This window comes from Lissotriton helveticus, chromosome 4_1 (assembly GCF_964261635.1).
Source record: "Lissotriton helveticus chromosome 4_1, aLisHel1.1, whole genome shotgun sequence".
NCBI lineage: Eukaryota > Metazoa > Chordata > Amphibia > Caudata > Salamandridae > Lissotriton > Lissotriton helveticus.
This window is the reverse complement of record NC_136063.1, coordinates 133695463-133721499: the sequence shown is the minus strand read 5'-3', so window position 1 is coordinate 133721499 and position 26037 is coordinate 133695463. Positions and strand designations below refer to the sequence as shown.

Here is a 26037-nt window from a genome sequence, read left to right as displayed (position 1 = left end):
GCATATGGGCGAGCGGTACCTGAGCACCTATGGCAACGAATCCAACAGCTACGAAGTGTACGTTCCTCCAGAGTGAGCTGGGTAAGGTCCAGCTTCTGGCCTAGGATTATAAAAGAGATGACGTGTCTGGGAAACAGTCTGCCCTGCATCCCCTCTGGGCTCGGTACTTTAAAGCCACTGCCTGGGTAAGCCATTGCAGCTGCGCCACCAGGTAATACCACTCAAAATCCGGGACCGCAAGCCCCCCATCTGCTCTGGGTCGCATCAAAGTGGCCAGCGCAACGCGCCATCTACCCGATCCCCAGATGAACCCGGAGGTTAGGGAGCGGAGTCTGCTAAAAACCGACGCCGGGATCCATATTGGGAGAGTGCGGAACAGATATAATAAGCGGGGAAGTGCCACCATCTTCAGTAACGCCACTCGCCCCGCGACCGACAGAGGCAGTGTCTGCTAGAATCCCATGGAGCCTCGCAGATTCCGGATCGCTCTGTCGATGTTACCCTCTAGGAGGGCCAGCGAAGAGTGATAGACATGTGTACCTAGGTAGGGGAGGCAATGGTACTCCCAGCGCAGTTCGCCCTCCGGTTGGGAGTCATCCGTCCTCAGTGCCAGCGGGAAGACACAGGATTTCCCCCAGTTGACTCGTAGTCCCGAAAGGTGGCCAAAATCTAAGAGCAAGCGTTCGGCCCCACGCAGGGAATCGCCGGTGTCCGCTAAAAACATCAAACAGTCATCCGCATAGAGGGAGATGTAATGGATATCACCTCTCAGTGAGAGACTTTCATAAGCTCTGCCCATACGGGCGTGAGCCGCCAGAGGCTCGATAGCGAGCGCGAATAGTAGAGGGGACAAGGAGCACCCCTGTCGCGTCCCCCGACCAACACTGTACGCGGCGGAGATGGTAAAACCTGTCTTGACTCAAGCAGTGGCCGCGGCATAAAGCAAGGCAGTCCACTTCACAAACCGCTCACCCAGTCCAAAGGCCCCCAGTACCCGGAGCAGGTACGGCCACTCAACGCTGTCAAAGGCCTTCTCGATGTCAATCGAGAGGACAGCGGTATCAGGGAGGCCGTCAACATTGCTCCCCATGACCCGATGCAGCCGACGCACACAGGTGGCGGTGGTGCGCTGGGGAATAAAGCCCGCCTGATCGGGGTGCACCAAAGTGCGCATGTGAGCAAGAAGCAGCGTTGCGAGAACCTTGCTCAGGATCTTGTAGTCCGTTGTGAGCATGGATAGCGGGCGGTAGGCCGAGCGGGAGCGGGCATCGCTGCCACGCTTCAGTAAGGGTATCACCAAGGCCTCGCGAGTGGTTGCGGGTAAAACCCCGGCGTCCCAGGCCTCCCAGTAAACCGCCTGCAACCGCTGGATCAGTACATCCGCGTAGGCTGCATAGAATTCAATCGGTAGACCCTCCGCGCCAGGGGTCTTGCGGCGAGCCATGTGCTTAATAGCTACGCGTATCTCCCCTTCGGTGATATCCCCGCCTAAGCGGTTCACTTGATACGGGTCAAGCCGGGGAAGCCGCGCCGCAGACAGGAATTCATCCAGCTCCACAGGCGCAATCGACATCTCGCTCCTATAAAGGTGTGCATAATATGCCAAGAATTGGGTGTTGATCTCCGATTGAGTGTAAACCAAGTGCCCCTCCGGGGTAGCCAAAGCCACAATCCGAGTGCCTCGAGTCCCAGGATTAGCCAGCCAGGCCAGCAGGGAGCCCACCTTGTCACGTTCAGCCTGAGCTCTAATAAGAAACTCCTTATAGTCAAAGCAGCGGAGCTTCTCCATCTTTGACGCAACTTCTTCTCGCGCAGCTGAAACCGCTCCGTGAGCCTCAGGAGTCGTGTGACTACGTCGCTCCTCCGCGCGCAAGCGATCCTCGCTTAGCGCGACGTCCTGCAGGAGGGTCTTACGGACTCCCGCGGTAGCCGAAATACAGACTCCCCGAATTAACGCCTAAAAGGCGTCCCACTCCAGCGCCCTACTCGATGCCGTGCCCTCATTAGCAGCGAAATAGCCTTCCACCCCAGTTCGTACATCAGCCTTAAACGCCCCGTCCTCCAGCGCCAATGGGTTCAACCGCCACGTCGGGATAGCTTGGCGTTGCCGTGTCCATTGGACCACTACCAAGCAAGTGTTATGATCGGATATCGTTTTAGCCAGGTATTCGCTGTGGCGGACCAAACACTGAGCGTCCGGCGAGCAGAGAATGCTGTCAAGGCGAACATGCAGAGCATGTGGGGGGGAGTAAAAGGAAAAATCCCTCTCAGTGTGGTGATGAAGGATTTTTAGTTGTAGTAACTTTAATGTAGATGGTATTGCCACCTCCCTCGGGGAAGCCAGAGCTGCTTGCCATTCCTCCTCGTCCAGGTCTCCTAGATCTGCCTCCCATCTCTCCTTCAGGCCCGCCGTGGGATCTAGCTGATATGTTAGGGAAATGGCTTTTTTTCTGGAGGTGTTATGTGAGTAATCTGTCCTCTAGTGGGGAGGCCTCTGGTGATTGTGTGTCTGTCGGGAACACTGCTAGAAGTGCATGTTGGATCTGCACGTATCTGTAGGTTTCTGTCTGCGCCAGTTTGTAGGTGGCCTGCAGTTGAGTAAATGGCACGACCACACCTTTTTTCCAGAGGTCTCCCGCCTTGGAGATACCTCTTAGATCCCATTATTGGAATCCCTTGGTGTTTCTTAGTCTCCCTAATTTTCGGGTGTCCCACAGTGGCGCCGCTTGTGGAAGAGTCCTCCCCCAGCCCAGTGCCCGCTACACCGCATGCCAAATTTGTAGTGTATGAGCCGTGGGTCCCGTGTAGTGCAGTTTCTTAAATCTATTATAGAGCGCTCCATTATCCCTTCGGTGTCGAGGAGATGTCGGTCCATACGGAACGCTGGATCTTCCTGCAATGCATGAAGCCACTGATTTATTACAGTAAGTTGCGATGCCCAATAATATGTTTGTATATGTGGGAGGGCAATTCCTCCATTGTACCAGCCCTTTACCAGTTTTTTCATGGCGATACGGGCTGACCCTCCATCCCATTGGAGTTTAGTTACTTCAGTATTTTTTGTGTGTAAAAAAAGAGGGGGGGGTTTGAAAGGAGGTGTTTTGTAGGACATATAAAAATCTGGGTAGCGGAATGATTTTGAAGAGGGACGCTCTCCCCAGTAGAGTAAATGGTAGTGAACGCCAGTGTTTCATATCTCGGCAGAAGCGGGCTAGGGGCTTCATAATGTTTTCTTCTGTGAAGTGCATGACTTGAGGGGTGATATATATGCCGAGGTACTTGAAACCCAGTTCTGCAATCTGGACTTCACAGTTTCGCAGCAATTTAGGCAAGGGGCCATGAAGAATGTAAAGCAATGATTTTGACCAATTAATAGTGTAGCCTGAAGCTTTGCCGTAAGGTGCAAAGATGTCTAAGAGACAGTTAATGGATCGAGATGGGGGATACCCTATAGAGTAATACATCATCTGCATATAGTGATATGCGATCTTCCCATCCCATAGTCCATTTAAGCCCCCTATTAACCGCATTCTGGCGGATCCAAGCCACCAGTGGTTCCAGTAATATCGCAAACAAGAATGGGGAAAGTGGGCAACCCTGTCTCGTTCCCTTACCAAGAGAGAAGTCCTTTGAAGTTAGGCCATTCGCTACAATGTGTGCCATGGTCTTATTATATAGTAGGAGTATCCAGTCACAGAATTTGGGCCCAAATCCCAAATGCTGGAGAACTGCAAAGAGGAAGGGCTATTCGACCATGTCAAACACCATGCGTGTGTCTAACGAGAGAATAACTGCACCTTCTGCAATAGTGGACCTTCGAGCTATGACACCTTGGAGCCTCTGGAGATTCAGGGCCATATTACGATGGGGCATGAAGCCCGATTTATCCGGATGGATCAGCGTAGTTAGGCATGGTTGAAGTCGCGTTGCCAGTGCCTTGGCCAAAATTTTCGCTTCAGCGTTTATGAGGGAGATTGGTCTGTAGGACGCGCATTCGTGCAGTGGCTTGCCCGCCTTGTGAATCGCGATTATGGTTGCTAGGCACTGGTCCCTGGGGAATTCTCCCACTTCTAAACTGGCCTTATGCATATTGAGGAGGTGTGGCGTGAATTGGGTCGCCATTTTTTTGTAGAGATCGACCGGGAGGCCGATGGGCCCCAGTGCTTTCCCGGTATGGAGTGCCCCAATTGCTAAGGTGAGTTCATCTGCGGTTAGCTCGGCGTCAAGCGCCAAAGCTGCGTCCTGCCGCATTGTGGGCACGCGAATATCTTTGCGGAAAGCAAGGTTATCGTCAACTGTATTCGTGGCTGTAGTCGTGTATACCCCCATATAATATGAGGCAAGCGCGTCTACTATTTATTATGGGTCCGCGGTAACCTCTCCATTTTCCAAATGGAGTTGGGCTATCCACCTGCTGACAGGGTCTTTTTTGTCCAGCCAGGCTAAAAGCGTGCCTGCCTTATCACCCACCTCATAAATAGTGTGCTGTGTAGCTGTGAGCTTTGCTTTTGCCTCCTCCCATGCAAATGCTTTATATTCCTGCTGCGCTAAACGTAGCGTATGTTTTGTAGCGTCAGTAATATCAAGCGCGTGGTTTGCCTCAGCGTTGGCCACACCCTGTTCTAGGTCTTCCAACTGTTGCCGCTGTGATTTTTTGTGCCCAGCTATCAGTGAAATCGCATGACTGCGCAGTACCGTTTTATAGGTTTCCCAGAGTATTAAAGGGGAGGACACTGAGTGTTCATTCTCGGTGAAATAGTGCTCTGTGGCCGTGCGTAGTCCCCTGTTTATTGTGCAGTTTTTAAGATATCCCGGATGTATTGGGGACACCCTGTGCCGTATTATGTTATGGGATGCGTACGTCATGTGCTAAGGCGAGTGATCTGATATTCCCCGGGGTAAGTGTTGAATCTCTGTAACCCGATCTAACCCAGTCGCTATCGTGAATATGTAATCAATTCTAGAGAGGCTATTATGCACCCCTGATTGGTATGTATATTGTCTGCAGTGCGGGTGTTTAGTTCTCCAAACGTCAATTAAACCAATGGCATCAATGAAGTCCGTCAATTTGAGATTTGTACTACCGAGGTCCCTGGGTGGCTGTTTATCGATAGATGCGTCTATTATGGCATTAAAATCCCCCCCTCCATAATGCTGTCTCCTGATGGCAGGGACGGTAAGAATGTACCTAGTGCTGGGAAGGTCGTTTGATGTAGCGCCGGTGGGATATATACTGAGACCAGGATATATGGCCGCCCTTCCCATTGGCATGTCAGCGCTCCAAAGCGCCCTTGATCATCCACTTTGGATCCGATGAGCATCAGTGGGAAGCGTCTGTTGATCAGAATTCCCAACCAATGAGAGCCGGAGGTAAATCCCGAGTGGATTGCCATCCTGTACCCCCATCTGTCCAAGGCTTTGGTGGATGAACCTGTCAGGTGTGTCTTCTGTATAAGTGCTATCGCTGGACCATTGCGCTTTATATATTGGAGGACCAGACCCCTTTTAATCTTGTCTCCCAGTCCGCCACGTTCCATGACAGCACTGTAAAAGGAGGGGCGGTCCCTCAGGTTTCTGGGATAGGCTATCCAGGGTATGTGTTAGTGGGCTAGCGTGTGCCTTCTACGCTTATATTCGTGTAGGGTTGCGGAGCTTTTTGTGATGTCCACCAGCTTCGGAGGCCCCCTCGATCTGTTACCACAGCAACGGCTTACATCTTATCGGGAAGTATAGTGCTCGCCCGTAGAAACGTGGTTGTCTCGATACTTGATCTGCGTGTGCGGGGCGTTGGCGAGCGGTAGAGTCATTGCGCTTTTAAGGAGGGGCGGACAGGCAATGAGTTTAGAGTAACAAAGAGTCTCATGTAACAGTCCGAGGTAACTCATTCCCCTTTGTCGCTGGATTCAGTGGATCTTGATCTTTGTGACTACTGGCGTCGGTGTTGCCGCTCGGTCATTGGTTTCCCGGGCCTCGTCGCTGAGTGCCACCCTTCCAGCCAGTCGTGGGTTTCCTCCAGTGTGTCAAAGAACCATGTTTTCCCTTCCGTCTCTACTCTTAGTTTTGCCAGAAGGAGCATTTAGTATTTGAGTTCTCTGTCCCTCTGTGGTAAATAAATAAATAATACCTCTCTTTTTGAATGTATAAATGAGTAACAGATAGCTCAATAAATAAGAGTCAAGATTCGAGGTAGTAGGAGTTTTGCAGGTTTAATACAGCATAAGGACAGGAACAGGACAACCTGCACAGGAATAGGATGGCAGGGCCCGACAGCGCTGCCGGGGTCAGGATCGGGACAAGGGATAACTTTTTAATAACAGTACATGGGCATATATACATATCGCAAACACATAGCATTACATTGCAATGGGCGTAGCAGTGGGTGGAGCAATAGGCGTGACGCGTAGCAGTCGCGAAAGATAAGGGTGAAAAGAGGTGTAACAGGGCGTATACACAGACAGGTGATGCAAACGTAACAGAATATGTCATGAATGGGGCGGAAACCGTGGAGGGGGCTACCTGAGGAGCCGGGACCTCTAACCTGATGGTGCGCGCAAACTGGCGATGACGTGTTACTAGGAGAAGCTGGGGGCTATGAACTCTGTGCTAGGAGCAGAGACTGAAGTCTGGAGAGTCAGGGCGACATGTACCTAAACCCTATCTAGTATCTGATGTTTAGGGAACATGTTGATATAAACTAGAAGTCAGGAGGGGAAAAGCTAACAGACTCTAAGACTGGAGCATGCATTATTCTACATGTAGTGCGTGATGAAGAATATTAAATGACCATTAATACAGTATTTCTCTAACATGGGGCCGTAAAGGCTAGACAATGACGGAAACTATTGATGCAGTTCAGTAGCTTTAGGAATGCAGAGGAGGAGGACTGAACTGATAACTGGAATCATAACATACTCTTGGCAGACTCAGAGGCAGAGCCAGGCTGAACCGGGCACTGTGAGGCAGGAAGTAAGTGAAGGGTCGAGGATACAGGTGGGGGCTGTATCGCTCCTTCGTGAGGCTTCAGGAGACAGGAGACAGGAGCTGAATCTGGTGTACAGGCCCTTTTGAGGCCTAGAAACGGGGACTTTACAATGGAATAACGTGCACACTGAGAAACGTGGCAACGTAGCTTTACATAGGCCTGATATTCGTAGTATTCACGAGAACTGGAAACTGGCATACTAGAGATGGACACAACTGTAATTGCGTCTTTAATCAAACATGGGGAATAACATATGCATATTAATCATGCACATATAACATATGATGGAGGACGCGTAGGGACACAGAACATGGCAAAATTTACTTTTCCACACCTCAACTATATTTTGTTTGTTTTAGATGTCTTTTATTGATTTTATCAGAAAAGAGAACAAATGATCCATTATGATCTGCAGTCATCAGGTTGCAACCCAGCACATCACTATTACGTGCTTCAGGCCTTAACAATAACAAAAGAGGAAACAACCCCACCCCTCTCCCCCCACTCACCTCCTCCTCCCTGGAAAAAGAAGAAAGACAATCTAAAAAAGAAAAAAAAAAGTCACTGCCCAACTATCGGATCCCATAGGCGGCTAGGTAGCAGAGTCAGCGGTGACAGATGCCGGGGGAGGATCCGCCAAGCTTAACAATCAAAGATATTTGGGATAGGTGATCTCTGTAAATTCAGTTGTCAAGAGTGCGAGGAGCAGTGCCCACAGCTCGTGGAATGAAGCCCCAGGGTTGGTTAATGAGAGGGAGATTTTCTCCATCCCCAAGATGGACCATAGCTTACGGAGCCAGCCCAATCGTGTAGGGACTGTGGTAGAACCCCAGTGTGCAAGGATATTTTGTACTGCTGCACCCACAATGAGTACCATCTGTTTGCCTCTCCTAGAAGTGAGCGGGAAGGTGATGGCATTGGGGAGGCCCAAGAGTATGTATGCTGGAAATCTCGGGATCTGGGTGTCGAAGTGGGAGCCAACCTCATCTAGAATTTGGTGCCAGTATGTCCCCAAGATGGGGCAGTCCCAAACCAAATGAGTGAGAGTACCTAGCACACCACAGGCTCGCCAACACAGAGGGCTAAGTGCTGGGTTACTCCAAAGGAGCCTGAACTGGGTAAGATACCAGTAGGTGGCCAACTTAGTGGCTGTTTCAGTGGATGAGACATTACGGGCCGTGTGACGGGCTCTATAGTAAATATCCTTCCATTCTTTCGATGAGAGCTCCCTACCTAACTCCCCTTTGCAGCGTAATTGGCCAGTAGATTTCCCAGTGTCCGAGGGGTTACAGACAAATTTATACCTCAACTCTTTATTAACTTCCAGAAAACCTTGTTTTCGTTTGGTTACCGCAGCTGTATACTTCGGGTACAGCATGATTACTTGATTCTCCAGACGGATCGTTGGGGCTATTCTTGCCGCTTGCAAAATAGCGTCTCGGAAATTAAAGTTGCGTGCTAGAATCGGTCTGGGGGGAGCACCCGGCTTGGGCCTTCCTCCCGGTACATGATGCGCTTGTTCCACTCAGAAGAAACTGGATAATCCTTGTGATTGCAGCTGGTTTTTGATGAGGTCCTCAACAAAGAGGTCCAGGGCAGGCCCACCCACCTCCATGTTGGCATCCTCCCAGTTCACATGTTATATTATTACCGGTTGTGCTGCTTTATTAACTTAAGAGGGTGAACAGGTATGTGATTAGCTGTGGGAGGGCCATGGTCTTAATGCTTCCTTCTATTGCTAGAACAACAAACTGCCTATTATTAATCACATACGTAAAACCTATTGCATTTACCAAAGCTGGTTGTTATTTAGAGTCTTCTCACAGCCCTTACTGTTGATGTTGAAACATTGTGTCCATATCCATAAGCATTCGTAAGAGTTTTACAATAGGGTATGCACATCTGGGAAGGGCATTGGATGGGGGAGGTTAGGGTGGGATGGTGTGGGCACATGTTGCGATGGGACAGATGCCCTAGAGAATGAGGGTGCTATAGAAATCTGAGATCTCCAGTTGTTTCAGTCTGTACACAATGACTAACCAGCCGAGAGGGGTGAGTATAACGCTGCTGAATGGATGGCACTGCTAGATGGGACCCCTATAATGAACATAAACATAGCAAAGCTAAATACCATGTTGTCCATTGTTTTGGCAAAATTCCTTCATACAAACAAAGTCCAACCCTCATTGATTGTTCTTGCCCCATGTTTTAAATGGTTTTAAATCAGCCACATATAAAAACTATAATTTCCGTTTATATCGCGTGATTACTTGTCCTAAAGGCATTGGCCTGTGGCACTCAGGAAAGAAACCTTTGTTTGTACACTTGCATGCTGTCTCGATTATGCAGACATGGCTGTCAACATTTTCTTTCCTTCTTTCAGATTCTAATGCGGAAAGGAACCATCACTTACAACAACGTAAGTATTGACCACCACTAGTGCCGTTCACTTACTGTACATATCTGTGCAACACATGACCTCGCTTTTATATTCCCCAAGCCATATTTTCCTGGCATAAGCTGCAGATCGGCACTTTCAGTCACCACTGTTCTCTGGGTCAACATGCCTGGATCAAATTTGCATCCAGAACTTGAAAAATCAAGATTGCCGGTAGACCGATAGATGAAGTAAGCTAGTAAAGTGACTGAAGTCACATGTTCTCCACTTGACTTTTATTTTCTTAAAGTAGAATAAAATCAATTTTTAGGTGCAGTTTATATTGCAGTTTAGTGAAAGATGCATGAGGGTGATGTGAACATGACAGATTCTGGCCCAACTCTACTGCCCTTTGAAATAAAAGACACAAATATGATAGATTCATCTGCCCCACCTTAGATATCCTTTCACCCTCGAGCCTGACTCACTGGGACCAGTAGTATACTAATCGTGCAGACAGTGCTCCAGAGTTTCATTCAATCTGAATGAATCCTACCAGCCTTGCAGAGGCAACCCTGTCAAGCGACTAACCTTATCCAGTCCGGCTTGTATTTTACACATTATTCTGGCTAGGGTCATAGGACTTTTCATCCAGCATCACCCTGCCATATTAGACTAGCAGTTTTTATGTTTTCCTTTAAATGTGTTGTGAGAATAGGGATTATTACTTGGTGTGGTTGCGCAACCTCACTGTGTAATGATGGCAGAGTTTTTATCAGGCCTAGTCAGGTTCATTTGTAAAACCTTAGCTACGCCCTGGCTAGGTGTGGCTCAGAGCGGTTAGGCTTTATCAAGGGGACAAGTGTAAAGCGTTAAGAAGGACCAAAACAGTTGAATGGGAAGAAAACGGGACACAATAAAAATCCAACACCAATGTACAAAAGTAGGTGGTATTTTTATTCTTAAATAAATATCAATGACAAAAACCACCGGACAATTGCGGACCTACAAATTTTTTAATTCAAACTGCCCGCCACTGCACCCTGCCAGCTAAAATTATTTTGAAGACTTTATAGTCAGTGTTTGAAAGTGAAATGGGTCTGTATGACCCACAGTTGGCTGGAGACTTCCCTGGTTTTAAGATCACTGTTATTGTGGCTTCTCCCCACTAAGTAGGAGGTCTGGCACCTTCATCCAGTATTTTATTGAAGAGGGTTGTCATGGTCAGGATAATCTCTTCTCTCAAGATTCTATATAATTCTGCAGGAAGGCCGTCTGGCCCATCAGCCTCACCAGTCTTACAGGTGAAGATGGCCTTCCTGACCTCCTGTTGGAATATCTCAAGCTCCAGATTCTGCTTTTGGGAGGAGTTCAAGGATGAAAGTTTATTCAGAGTTAGCCACTCTCGTACACAGTTACTGTCTACCTCATTATCTTCGTCATGCAGATCTTGGAAGAAAGTATGAAAGGCTTCTCCAATATCTTCATCGTTAACTGCAGATGTATTATCATGTTCATTGTCAATTTGTTTTATAGGATTTTGTGTCCTATCAGTCCTGGCCTACCTTGCCAAAAGTTTGCTGGTCCCCTCACCATATTCAAAATGGGCAAGCTTACTAGCTTCCCATCTTTTGGAAATCCTCATCTGGATAATACTCTCCAAATGATCCTTCAATGTCCACAGTTTCACAAGGTATGCCTGGCATGTTACTAAGTCAGCCTCATTATTTAAACTCCTTTCAACCACCTTCATTTCACACTCAATGTGTGCAACCTCCTCCCTGTACTGCCTGTTCTTAAAAGTAGTCCTACTTGTTACTGGGCCTCTCAGGTAGGGCTTCTAGGCATCCCATACTACTCGGATCTCTGCAGAACCTACATTTACATTTAGAAAGTCCTCTGTCTCCTGAGATAAATAGCAGGTTTCTGAGTCATCTAGAAGAAGTGTGCTAACAAATGTCCTCACCCTCAGTAGTTCTTTTTCTGTCAGGTTTAGGTCCATCCATAAAACCGGGTGATCTGATAGGTGAGGAGTCAACCAATAAACTGTCATCTTGGTGTGAAGGTCGGAGGGAGAACATGGCAGCCGTGAGCTAAGCGGTCGCTTGCCTCTGGAGGTACCTTCATCTCATGCGGATATGTAGCAAGCGGAGATTGTAAAAAATCAGCAAAACCTATTGTTTACGACCCCCTCCCCACAATTGTCCGAAGTTTGTGACTCACCTCGGGCAATTGGGGGATGTGTATTTGAGGTCATGCTGACCTCCCGCACTGGTGTATTGCCGCCCTGGAGCTGCAGAGGGTCCGCAAGGCAGCGGCTCGCGGACTCCTCCGCGTCGAGTCCGGAAGAGGCAGAGGCAGCACAGGGAGTTCTCCTGCACCATTCATGCTAGAGAAGATTATCGGCATGGAGGAGATGGGCAAGCGGTTGCCTGGGAGGAATGCTGGGTTTCCCTGAGTTGCTCGAGTATCCCGTCTATTTTGTTCCCTCTGCAGCAGCAACGCGACGTACTGGGGAGTCAGGGAGGAGGCACACAGACAAGAGACGTGTTCACTACAGAGGTCGGTAAGCTTTTCTTGCCTTTTCTCTTCAGTCCTCAATATCGTCCAGGGGAGGCTTTGGTGGAGCTGGAGGGGGATCCTCGGAGAGCAGTTTTTCACAGCCCAGTATAACCGTGAGCAATAATAAAATCACCAGAGAAAAAACCCTGACATTTAAAACTGTTGAGAGAGGCAGAAAGTGAGGAGCAGCTGTGCAGGGGTCTCCTAAAAGGAAACCCCTGGACAAAAATATCAAATTACCCTCGGAGGGTAATTCTATCACAAATATTAGTGAGACAGTCGGGAAAGGGGTACCGCTACGGAAACGGCACCTGAAGACAGCTCTCCCTTTCAGTCCTGCGAGATCAAGGGTAGAAGTACTAGAGCCAGCAGAACGAAGACTAAAACGCATGACAGTTACATGAGGTAGGTTAAAGATACATCTTGTATGGCAAAACATTTCACAATGATATAAGGTAGGTTAGGTGTGCAGCTATACAGTAAACGTTTCACAATGAAATGAGGTAGGTTAGGTATACAGTATTAGCATAAATATATACAATGACATGTGGTAGATTTAGGATGCAACTTGATATCAGAAATAACATATATCTATAAAATTCCTGTATATGTCTATCTTCAAGGTTACAATAAAAGTTATTGGAATTGCTTACTGTACAAGGGGTACTGGGACTCCAGTACAAATATTTCCGAAGTGTCTTTTTCCGTGGATTCTACATTCATAAGTCTGGATTAGTACAGTACTGACAAAGGTTATCCCCAGTATAACTGGTGACTTTCTCTTTACTTACATTGTTGTTCTGTTTTGGAAACATCTACGTCACGGTGCTAGTGATGAACTGTCTTGCCTATGTAAGGAACTTACTCATTAGGAAGATCTTAGCTTCCCTCTTGAATGTTGCCGTGTTTGGAATTTTCCTATTATTTGGAGGGAGTGAGTTCCAGATTCTGGGGGTTTCTCCGGAGAAAGCTCTATCATAAGTTTTCTTCTTCCGGACGATGGGTGGTCTCAACAGCAGCTCCTTGGCACTCCTGGCTGGTCTGCTTCCTCCTGATAGCTCAATCTTCTGGGCCAGGTATCTTGGTGTTTTGTAGTGGAGCACTTTGTGGGTAATACATGCCATTTTAAGTTGAATTCTGGCTTCGTATGGTAGCCAGTTTAACGCTTTCAGGTGTGGAGAGATATGGTCGAATTTCCTCGATCCGGTGATGAGTCTTGCAGCTGCATTGAGACATGCTTTTAGTGGCGCTGTGGAAATGTTTGATAGACCTGCTAAGGTTGTACATCCATATTCAATCCTTGAGATAACTAAGGATTGGACTGCCAATTTGAGATCCACCGTAGAAATGAAGGGTTTCACTTTTCTGATGTAGTTCAAGTGAAAACGGGCACTTTTTGCCATTGATTTGATGTGGGCTTTCATTTCTAGCTTCTTATCTAGCGTGATTCCTGGTGATTTCGCTGAGTCCACTAGAGTAGGGGTGCAGTTTAGTGGTGTGATCAGTTTGGTCCATTCCTACACTTCTGTGTGGTTCTTTGGTGGTGAAACTAATAGGAATTCTGTTTTTGTGCATTTAGCTTCAGATGATTGCTAGTTAACTTGAGGAATGACACTTTTAAGGCCTCATTCATTAACTTGATGTCTTCCAGAGACGCGATCTTGATGTATATCTGCGTGTCATCCGCCTACATGTGATAGGATATGTTTGTGTCTCGGAGAATTTCTGTAAGAGGTTCGACTTACAGGTTGAAAAGTGATGGAGATAGTGTAGATCCTTGAGGGACTCCAATTGAATTAGGGGATGATGGGGATAGCGTCTGGTTGACCAGGAATCTTTGCGTTCTATTCTGAAGGACGGATTCAAACCATTTCAGCATATTTCCATACATTCCCATCCTGTCATGAAGCCTGGCTAGTAATTTTTCATGATTTACTGTGTCAAATGCAGAGGACAGGTCAAGAAGGACTAGAAGACATGTTTGATTGTGATCCAGGGCCTGTAACGCATCAATGACAATATGTAGGATCGCTGTTTCCGTGCTGTGGCCTGTTCTGAAACCCGACTGGCAGTCGTCTAGCAGATAAAATTGGCGATGTGATGGCTCAGTTGATTTTGCACACATTTCTCAATTAATTTGGCAAGTAATGGAATATTGGTTATTGGGCGAAAGTTATTAGGATCTGCCGGGTCCACTGTAGGTTTTTTGAAGATGGCGATATTTATAGGCATTCTGGAAGGATCCCTTGAGACAGAGAGGCATTTATTATTTTTGTCCATATTGGGATGACGATATGGCTGATATTTTTTAGGCATTTAGAGGGGAGTGGGTCATTATATTGGTTATTAGGTTTGATATCCGAGAGCGTTTTGGCGATGGTATTCTGGTCATATAGCTTGGAGGTATCCCACTGTGCCTTGTTTTTAGCCCTATCACGGTCCATTGTCGAGGTTGCATTGATCAGTGTGGGTGGTTGGTTGGGAAGGTTGTCAGCTGCCAACCTGAGCTCTCTTTCAAGCGTGTTGGCCTTGTCAGTGAAGAATGTTGAGAATTCTTCACAACTCCGTTGAGTTTTAGTAGTTTCTTGGGCAAATTTGGCCAACTTATTGGATTGTTGCTTTAAGATCTCAAATAGTTTCTGTGGTCTGTTCTGGGCGTTATCCAGTTCTGATCTAATAAATTCCTTTTTGGAATTGAGGATCTTTTTGTTGTACTCGTTTCTGATTTTTCTAAGGGATTTCAGCTCGGAGGATGATGGGTGCTGTCTCCATTTTCTTTCAGCAAGTCTTAGTTTCTGCCTATCTTCATTCAGTGTCCCATTAAACTATGGATTTTTATCCTTGACTATGTTCGTTATTGACGTAGTGTAGTGATCCATTAGATCATTCACATTCTGTAAGTTGTTAGGCAGATTTAAGTCCTTCTCACAACTTTCTACTAGTAGTTCAATATCCGAGTCTTTAGTATCCCGAGTCCACTTTTTGAGTTTGATAGGCTGCGTGGTCTTGTTCTTTTTAAGGTGGGTATCAGGAAGGTTATGGCTTGGTGATCTGACCAGTCGCACTGAACTATTGAGTGGATTGAAGTATCCTTGTTTCTCGATATTATCCAGTCTAATGTAGCTTCTTTCGAGTGCGTTGGCTGTGTGCAGGCTTGGGTAAGTTTAGCTCAGTTAAAAAGTCTTTAAGAGCGTTGACCTGTTTGTCCTTATTGTCGTCCCAGTGTAAATTAAAATCGCCTAGGAATATGTTATGAGAGTGAGTGTTAGAGTTAGCTGTGATGATATCCATTGACTTGTCTATGAAAGTAGCATTATTTCCTGGTGGGTGGTAAAACCCATGCAGGTTGCACCTTTCATTGTATGCCGATCGTACATTGAGACCTAGGTATTCACAGGATTCAAGCGGGTCGGATTGTATTTGGCAGACCTCTATATCCGATCGGTGAATGCAAGCTATACCACCTCCTGTCTTTTTTAGTCTATCTAATCTCACAATGTTATACTGAGGGGGCACTAGAAGATCCATGAATGGAGATGAGGATTCCGAAAGCCATGTTTCTGTTGGGATTGTCAGGTCAATTTCCTGGTTAACAAAGAGGGCAGCGATGTCTGATGCATGTTTTGCAGTAGACCAACAGTTGAGCAGTAGGCATATCAAAGTTTTCCCTGAGCTACTAGGGTTCAGCTCTTGCAAGTTGGTGGTTAGCTGGACTTTTTGTAAGTTGTTAAGGTTGGGTTTCCTTTGCTTATGTCTGGATGTTCTATTAGCATCGATCGGGACTGTTCTAATTTCATCCCCTCTACTGCGGTCTGTAGGCTCATACGCCTGGAGTAAGGATAGGGTTTCATTTTCCGAAAAATAATTAGGATTCCTGTCTGGTCGATTATGCCTATTTGATAATGGCATGGTCATCTCACTGCTCTTTCCTTGAGAATTATGCACTAATGTTTGGATGTGCTCGACTTTGGAGCTTGCTTGAAGTGCGCTTAAAATGTCCTGTGACATATTGCCTATTTGTGTTTGTAGCTCTTTGATTTCTCTCTGAGTCTGGAGTGACGTATTAGGAGTGCTCATCCGCTCATTTCGGGATTCACGGTTTGCGTTCCAGTGTTTTAGATCTGTTCTTTTTCTCGAGTTCCTTTTATTTTTGTCATTAGTTCGGTTGTCTGCGCCTCCTCAATGGGCGATGTGAGATGCGCTATCTGTGTCTTGTGATCTTAATACCACGCTTGGGGGATATACGTTTCGTACGGTCCTAGATGTCATTCGTGCTGTAGTAGAGGGGGGTATGGAAGGGGTGAAATCTTCCATATCATTTATTTCTAGGTTCTCATTGCCTGGCCTACTCGTAGGAGATGTCACATCGTGGGGGAGAGGCGTTGATTCTTCCCTCAGTAACAGCGCCGGGGCGGTATTAGCATATAATATAGATATTTCTGTTCTCTCTGTATCCTTCCCATCCAATGCGCCTCCTGTCCCAGTTGTGTCTCCTAGTAGCATTGAATGTTGTTGTTCCTGAGGGTCTCTAGGTAGTTCTCTGCACATTCTTTTAAGGTTAAGAACATGTTGTCGAACTTTTCTAATTCATTATTGGCTGCTTGTATAAGCACTATTCCGTTCTTGTAAATAGTTATGCATAGGTCTGCTCTGAGTCTTGGTGTCCGTATGATCATAATTTTTTTTGCCATGTGGGATATTGCTTACAGTTTTTATGTTGAGCATCTTTGTAATGACAGTGCGCCATTTAGCCGTTCTTCTGGTGAAAAATATCAGGTCATTTACTATAATTCCTTTGTCTAGGTTAAAGGAGGGGTCCGAGATCAGCATGTCTGGGTGTTTCCTCATTAGATTGTGCTTGAATTTTTTGGCTGCATTTTCGGATAAGTATGTTGGATAATTTATGACGTGCGTTTATGCCTACTGATTCTAAATTGGTATCGGCCATATTTGCTAGTTGACGTAAAGTAATATAGTGGTGACCTCTCCTATATGTCACTATCTGTCTCCGGCTGTTAACAGGGCTAATGTTATTCTTGTGGTGTCTCTCCTCTCCTTTGTTGCCAATTGTCCAGTTTGATGTGTCCCCTTGCTCCCCTGTCTTCCTGTGGTTTCTGCTATTGTCCTTGCTCTCTTCTTGTACCTAATGTGTGATTGTTTATGAGTTCTCTTTGTCTAGAATAGATTTGTTTAATTCTGTAGAATTTGGTTAGGGCGTATTGCCAACGCAATGTTCAGAGTACTTTCCCATACCATTCCTTGTTTCCCTTCATTGGTGTTATAAGAGGCATTTCAAGATGGCCGACGTCTTAGTTGAAAGGCTCATCTGAGAGCTGGATGACTTTATCTGTTTGTCTATTGATAGTCCTCTTTCACTTGCCCTTTCCTTGTTACTTTTATTTTGGAGATGATGTCTTAATAGGGAGCCATCCTCCACTCGAGATGGCCGGGGCACCAAGGTAGTAAAGAACCAGACAATGTGAGCAGTTAGAAAGTGAAAAGGAGACTGAAGTTCCTGATCACTGCCTGCCTTACCTTGTTACCCACCAATTCAGATCTGGTAGTCAGCGGTGGCCGCCCTTTTAAGGTCAGGCAGGCCGGGCCCTGACTTCCCAGCTTGCTGTGCCCGGATCGATTGTGCCTCAACACCTCCCTACACACTTACAAACTCCTGGAGGCCGTGGTGTAGTCCCTCCCCGCGATGCGATGCAGCGTGTACCGCGGGGTCTCCGATCGGGATATTAGTATCCCCGGGGAATCCGCTCCGCCGTCCCAGCAGAGCAGCAGCGATCGAGGCCCTGGGAGCCCAGGGAGCTCCCGCTGCAGTCTGATGACAAGCCGTTCCGCCTCAGGTGCCCAGGATCCGATCAGCCGAGCTCTGTATCTCACCATATGCTAGTTTCCTGGGGGCAGGGCAGCGCAGGGGGACTCTAAAGAAAAGCTCTGAGCAGTTAGAGGTAGTGCAACAACCTTTTCTGGTTGTCATGGAGGAGTTAGAGATGGCAGATACTCCCACACCCGATATACAACCTGAAAGAGTTAGTCACCCTGACTTCCCGGGGATCGGTCTAACCTTGATCCCAGATGAGGTCAGTGGATATTCTAGGGAAGAAAGCCTTTCTGCTGAGGGTGTAGGGGCCAGTGACAGTGGCAATGGTAATGGTATTGGCAGTGACAAGGGCAATAGCAGTGGTGAGGTAGGTATGCTATTCCAGAGCATCTCGGCGGCATCTCTCGAGACCCACTTTTCTACCCTCTCTATGGATATTTGTGAGAGGTTTCCTGTCTCAGAGATGAATCAGGGGGAGATCAGGCTCTTTTGTGAATCCTTGGAGAAAAAACTGACCTTCTTAACTCGTTGACTGTGGCTTTAGAGAGTTCAGTGGAGGAGCTTAAAGACGACCTGGGAGCAGCTAAAACTGATATTTCGACCCTCAAGAGGGAAGAGGCTGTGCTCCGGAACAGATTGGAAATGTTAGAGAATAACTCACTGCGCAATAATCTGCGTCTTTTGAATGTCCCTGAGAGAAAGGAGTGAGAAGATCTTAAATCCTTTATTGTAACCCTCATAAAAGAATCGGTACATATCGAAGAGTCAGAGGAGGATCTGATGAGGGGCATACAAAGGATTCACAGGTACCCTTTTAGGAGAACCCTAACCTGACAAAACCAAGAAAGATCCTAATCACCTTTCTTACTTTCTCATTGAAAGAGAAGATTCTAAACTCAGCCTTAAAACAAAGATCATTGAAACCCAGAGACTTCGCCTTTGAAATACGTTCGGATTTAGCTCGAATCACTTTAGATCGACAATGGGCGCTAGGAAGGAAAATGGATGACTTTAAGAAATTGGGTGCGATCGTTCAATTAAATTCCCTGCTCATTTACAAATTATGCACAACAACAAAATGTACAATCTGAAAACAGTACAAGAGCCGGAGGAGCTCCTGGAAAATTTTGCTAAAGCCTCCAATTTGTTTTTTTGTTGGAATGTCACATTACTGATTTATCATGGGCTTGGAGGTGCCGATTATGATCAATAGATTTTCAAATTTTCTATTCATCAGATAGATTTTCATGAGGTTTTCAGGGTTAGCAACTAGATTATTATTAAAATATTAGGGATATACCGGCAGTGCAGCAGGTTGGAAGGGCGTCTTTGCTGGGAGGCACCTCAGAGGTGATATTACCATGCGGGCCGTCCTTCTAGGGAGAGAAAAATGCTACCTGCCAGCCCCCAGTGCCAATAACATGTGGCGAGTTAACGGTGTCTCGGGGAGTGCCACGCTCCTTAACCCCCAGATTGGTTACTGCGCCGAACACCGGGCTGTGGGCAGGAGCAGAAGAATATCCTGGGCAGAAGATGGAGAGGCGCGCGGTGGTTCGATGCACACCCCTCCCCTCGTAGGCCCCGTAGTAGCAACTGGAGTATGCCGCTTTGCCGGTTCAGATGAATCTCCCGGCTAGCGGCGAAATCTTAAAGGGGCTGCAGGCGGGCTTTACTGTGGGGGCGGCGCAGCAGCACTCACCAGGGTCTCTCGTGGTCGGGGCCACTCCGTGACATTGAGGCCTCAGGCATTGAAACAGGAGACGGAAGCCAAACTCGCAGGGTTAGTCGTATCGCAGGGCCAGAACGGCTGTCCCCGGGCACTCAGCAGCTCCGTTCTGCGACCGGAGGTTTCCGCACTGCTTTAGGCATCTATCACATCGCGCTTGCACCACGATGCCAGTACTGGCCACAGGAACACCCCATAGAGCTTCAGAGCCGAGCAGCCATTTTAGTTGCCGGTTTGGCCACGCCCCCCACAAGACCCTATCTCGCATTCATAAATCATAGAGTAAGGCAGAAGGATAAGAACTCTTTCCGATGAGCGGCAGTTGCACGTGCAACATCTTGAAAGATAAAGACCCTCTGAGCAGACCATAACATTTGTTTCCTTTGCTTAGCCACCGATATCACCAAAAGCAGTTCAGTATATTCTGAAAAAAGAACAAGTATACCTATAGGCCGGCCAGAGCTTGAAGAACTGAAAGGATTGGGGCCAATTGGGTGAGCACATTTTAGGTTGAGATTTGTTCCTTCTTTAAGGCGCACCAGCTTAGGAATGTGGACCCCAAGAAAGGCAAGCATGTCTGATCCCTCCGCTCCGTCTGGAATACCCTAAATTCAGAGATTGTTGCACCTATTCCGAGTTTCTAAGTCTTCCGTTTGCTGCTTCAAAAGCGCTATCTCTTTAGACATACCGTCAATCCTGGTGTCCCAATCCTGCACCTCACTGATCTGTTGTTATACACTCAGCACTCTGGACTCAAGTAGACTACTTTTCTTCAATACACTGCAGTCTGACATTAGTCTCCATAAACAAAGGTTTCAAATGCTTAATTTCTTCTATGAGGTGCTCCAAAGTCAAAGGTAGAGGAGATTTTGTAGGGGATCCAGGATCTTTATTTTGTCGTTTGGTAGGGGCATTTAAGTCTTTACAAACAGAGGGCACAGTTGCAGATGAAGTGACAGCCTTCTGACGGGAGACTGGAGTGGGCTCTATAGGCATAAAGAAGTACCACAAAAGACCCTGTAAAATACTCTCAATGCCACAGACTAAAAAAATATCGGATGGGTGTACATTATTCAGTGAGGTCAAGCGCGACTCCAAGAACAGGACTGCACAGCACAAATTGTTGTGGGGTAGTAAAATGACAAAATAATGCAGACGTTTAATGCAGTTGCTCAGAGAAGGAAAAATTCCTAAGGAGTAATTATCAGTTACGTTACTGATACTCATCATCTTCTCAGCTTACCAGGATGACAGGATATAAGGATGACTTCATTGATGTTTTTCCATCTAAATGTGCCAGCATTCAGTAACAGTCCAGCCCGAACTGCCAGGTCATGTCTTCCCTGGACTGGAAATAAGCATCCTGGGACCAGTTTCGAATTCATAATCCTCATCAGCCAGGCTATTTTGATTCCAGTGGTAGAGTGAGCAAGGGACCCACATCTGGGCGAACCCTGCCAACTTAGGGCGAACAAAGCGATACCAAAGGGGATGATGGACAGAGCATTTGAGCAAATCAAACACTCAACCCCAGTCAACTGATCTGGGTTTAATCCATCACCATTCTTTAGCTCACTTCACCACCCCAGTTCAGACATTGCCATATGCAAATCAGTCTGACCCTGTGCCTCATGGGAACAGTCCAGCCCGAACTGCCAAGCCATGTCTTCCCTGAACAAGCATCCCGGGACCAGTTTAGGATTCATAATCCTCATCAGCCAGGCTATCTTGAATCCAGTGGTAGAGTGAGCAAGGGACCCACGTCTGGGCGAACCCTGCCAATTTAGGACAAACAAAGCGATACCAAAGGAGATGATGGACGGAGCATTTGAGCATATTAAACACTTACCCCCAGTCAACTGATCTGGGTTTAATCCATCACCATTCTTTAGCTCACTCCACCACCCCAGTTCAGACATGGCCATATGCAAATTAGTCTGACCCTGTGCCTCATGGGAACAGTCCAGCCCGAACTGCCAAGCCATGCCTTCCCTGAACCGGAAACAAGCTGGGACCAGTTTCGGATTCATAATCCTCATCAGCCAGGCTATCTTGAATCCATTGGTAGAGTGAGCAAGGGATCCATGTCTGGGCATACCCTGCCAACTTAGGGCGAACTAAGCAATACCAAAGGGGATGATGGACGGAGCATTTGAGCAAATCAAACACTCACCCCCAGTCAACTGATCTGGGTTTAATCCATCACCATTCTTTAGCTCACTCCACCACCCCAGTTCAGACATGACGATATGCAAATCAGTCTGACCCTGTGCCTCATGGGAACAGTCCAGCCAGAACTGCCAAGCCATGTCTTCCCTGGACTGGAAACAAGCATCCTGGGACCGGTTTCGGATTCATAATCCTCATCAGCCAGCCTATCTTGAATCCAGTGGTACAGTGAGCAAGGGACCCACGTCTGGGCATAGCCTGCCAACTTAGGGCGAACGAAGCGATACCAAAGGGGTATGGCAAATGGCTTTGTCTGAACTGAGGTGGTGTGGTGAGCAACAAAACTATGGATTTAGGCCCAGATCTCTGTACTGGGGTGAATGTATGACATTGTTCTGCATTCTGTACATTAACTGTTGTTTTTGCATTTGTCACCCCGAGTGGGACGGGTATGCTCAGACGTGAGTGCCGTGCTCTCCACACCACTGGAGTCAAGCTATCCTGGCTGAAGACAGCTGATAGCCAGAAACCGGTCCTAGGATGCTTGATTCCGGTCCAGGGAAGACATGGCTTGGCAGTTTGGGCTGGACTGTTTCCATGAGGCACAGGGTCAAGGCTGATTTGCATATGGCCATGTCTGAACTGGGGTGGTGTGGTGAGCAAACAAACGATGGATTTAGGCCCATATCTCTGTACTGGGGTGAATGTATGACATTGTTCTGCATTCTGTCCATCAACTGTTGTTTTTGCATTTGTCACCCCGAGTGGGACGGGTATGCTCAAATGTGAATCCCATACTCTCCACACCACTGGAGTCAAGCTATTCTGGCTGAAGACGGCTGATAGCCAGAAACTGGTCCTAGGATGCTTGATTCCGGTCCAGGGAAGACATGGCTTGGCAGTTCGGGCTGGACTGTTCCCATGAGGCACAGGGTCAAGGCTGATTTGCATATGGCCATGTCTGAACTGGGGTGGTGTGGTGAGCAAAAAAACGATGGATTTAGGCCCATATCTCTGTACTGGGGTGAATGTATGACATTGTTCTGCATTCTGTCCATCAACCGTTGTTTTTGCATTTAGCAAATTAGCACTTTGAAATGTGCAGAAAAGAATAGAGAAAGCAGCAAAATTGAACTAGCCTGCTTCTTATGAGCACATGGCTTTGTAACCAGCTAGCGCGACCGAGCGGAAAATACCAGCTCGATCGTGCTCCTTAATTGAGAAAATGGCGGCAGCGACACCCAAGGCTAAGGTGCACAACGCGGGAGAGCCGTAGCGTGGTAAATGGCTAAATTAAAGCCAAAAAAAGAAAAATACCTGCTCTCCTCATTGTCGCACACCAAATTCTCCAAGCCAAATGCCCCTCTAAGGAAAACCGCTGTCCGTATTAATGAAGAGTCTCTGGCGGCGAGCGGAGCTTCAGGGATCTGCGGCCATCTTGCGGGTGGTTCGGCCATACCCCTCCAAGGCTTGCAGTGTTAGTATATGCACACTGCTTATTGTCGGTAGTGCTAGCAGTAGGTATACCCCAAGGCTTGTAGTATTACTAAATGCACACTGCTCATTCTCTGCAGTGCTAGCAGTAGCTATACCCCAAGGCTTGCAGTATTACTATATGCACACTGCTCATTGACAGCATTGCTAGCAGTAGCTATACCCCAAGGCTTGCCGTGTTAAATATGCACACTGCTCATTGTCGGCACTGATAGCAGTAGCTATACAAGCAAAGCTTGCTGTGTTAATATTTTGCACACTGCTCATTGTGTAGTTACAGTAGTTAAATGTCAGCATGCCATCAGGTTTATTGTCGGCGAAAATGAAAAATAACATGCTTTTGAGAAAGGAAGAGGACTGATTAGTGGAGAATTACTTAAAAAGGGATAGAAAGGAAACAATCATGTTTAGAGAGTGAATGTCATAGGCCTGGAGGCCCATAGGAATGAATGTCAATTACCGAATCGGTAAATACCGATTCGGTAAAAGGGGGAAACATTGAAGGGTGGCAGGGTGTCACTTTGACACCCTTTTGCACCCCTCAATTGTGTATGGGTGCACATGTTGCAGACATACATGCCCTAAAGGCATGTATGCCTGCAAAATGGCACTGAAGCAATTTGCATTAAATTGTATTTTTTTTTTTTCGTTATTTACCACCAACCTGTAGTTGGTGGTAAATAACGAATCCTAACATGAGATAAGCACACATTTAAATGCTCCCTACATTAGGAATTCGGTAATTTACCGAATCGGTATTTAAGAAATCGGTAATTTGCCGATTCCTTAAATTACAGGTTCGGTAAATGACCGAATCGTTAATTTCGGCCCCCTACATAAGAAAAGCCTATTACTGGTCCGTAATGGGCGAAATTCGTTAATTTCAGCCGTTTCCTACCGGTAATGGGCCACCTACAACTGGCCCCTAGATACCATGTTGTCCTTTGTCTTGGCAAAATGCCTTCATACAAACCAAGTCCCACCTTCACTGACTGTTCTTGCCCCGTGTTTTAAATTGTTTAAATGCTGCCACATATAATAACTATCTTTAATTCTAGTTTAAATCATGTGATTACTTGTCCTAAAGGCACTTAGGAAAGAAACCTTTCTTTGTACACTTGTATGCTGTCTCGGCTATGCAGACATGGCTGTCAACAAGTTCTGTGCTTCTTTCAGATTCCAATTCAAAAAGGGGCCACCACTTACAACACCGTAAGTACTGACCACTGGTTTTATTGCTATTTGAGTACCACGAATGCCGTTCTCTTCCAGTAAATGTATGAGCAACACATGACCTCACTTTTATGTTCCCCAAGCCATGTTTACCTGGCGTAAGCTGCAGAACGGCGCTTGCAGTCACCACTGTTGTGTGGGTCGATAGCCTAGATCAAATTTGCATTCAGTGCGTGAAAAATCAACACATTGCCCGTAGTGACATAGATCTAGTAACCTAGTAAAACGACTGAAGTCACACGTTCTCCACTTTATTTTCTTATAGTAGAATAAAGTCTATTTTTAGGTGCAGTTTATAATTTTGTGCAGTGATAGATGCATGAGGGTGATGTGAACATGACAGATTCTGGCCCAACTCTACTGCCCTTTGAAATAAAAAACACAAATATGATAGATTCATCTGCCCCACCTTAGACATCCTTTCATCCTCGAGCATGTCTTGTGACTCACTGGGACCAGCTGTATACTAATCGTTCAGACAGTGCTCCAGAGTTTCAGTGAATCTGAATAAATCCTACCAACCTTGCAGAGGCAAACCCGTCAACCTTATCTAGTCCGGCTTGTATTTTATAGATTATTCTGGCAAGTGTCGGGGGACTTTTCATCCAGCAGCATCCTGCCATATTAGACGAGCAGGATGATGTTTTACTTTGTATGTGTTGTGAGAATAGGGATTATTATCAGGCGTGGTTGCACAACCTCACTGTGTAATGATGGCAGAGTTCTTTATCAGGCCTAGTCAGGTTTGTTAATAAAACGTTAGTGCAGTCCTGGGTAGGTGTGGCTCAGAGCAGTCATGCTTTATAAAAGGAACAAGTGTAAGGCGCCAAGGGGCATATTAACAAGGAACAGGGAAAATTAACGCTAAGGGCGCTTAGAGTTAATTTTTTTAACGCCCGCTATCGCTGGACAATATCTCATGGTTATCGGTTTATTAACAACGCTAACCGCCTAGGCGATAATAAATCCAGCTACAGCTGCATTTTGGGAGGTTATCGCTGGTAATGCAGTGATAAAACTACAAGGATAGGGATATCCTTGTTGATAGCCCATGATGGATTTAGCCATGTAATCCACCTCCCATTGGATTACATGGCTAAATCTGAAAATTAGCAGACGTAAAAAATCAGCGTTAACCTTGGATAGCGCTGCTTTTTTTGTCTCTAACAGTGTTAGCATGAAGCTTGATAATAGGAGAAATGTCGCTTAGCGACATTTCTCCTATTATTTTGCTCTGGGCGCCCACTTTGCATCTCATTATGCAAAGGGAAGCGTAGTGAAAAAGGGTGCTAACATGCGATTTTGCATGTTAGCAGCCTGTTGTTGATAGGGCAATATTTTTATCTCCGCTTCTTTGGCTTTTAAAGCCAAAAAAGCGGAGATAAAGCCCTTGTTAATATGCCCATAGAAGGGGCAAAGCAGTTGAATAGGAAGAAAACACAACACAATAAAAATCTAACACCAATGTATAAAAGTAGATGGTATTTTTATCCTTAAATAAACATCAATGTCAAAAACCACCGGAGAGTTCTGGAGCTTTGAATTTTTAATGGGACAATAAATCATGTCACCATAAATGATATTAGTCTACCCCAACTAGCTGTTTAGGGTTAGTCATGACAAGTGATTTGAAATCAGCTAAATGGCTACTCTAATTAACTCTG

At 46.5% G+C, this 26037-nt stretch overlaps 1 protein-coding gene across 1 annotated transcript in view; it reads left to right on the top strand.

Annotated features, from left to right (window-relative positions):
* The window catches only part of LOC144827959 (uncharacterized), a 1280260-nt gene that overhangs the window by 136160 nt on the left and 1118063 nt on the right, over window positions 1-26037 (top strand). The window contains exons 4-5 of the mRNA XM_078686117.1: window positions 9366-9401; window positions 24317-24352. Of these exons, the coding sequence (XP_078542243.1) occupies window positions 9366-9401; window positions 24317-24352 (72 nt within the window). The remainder of the gene's footprint in view (window positions 1-9365; window positions 9402-24316; window positions 24353-26037) is intronic.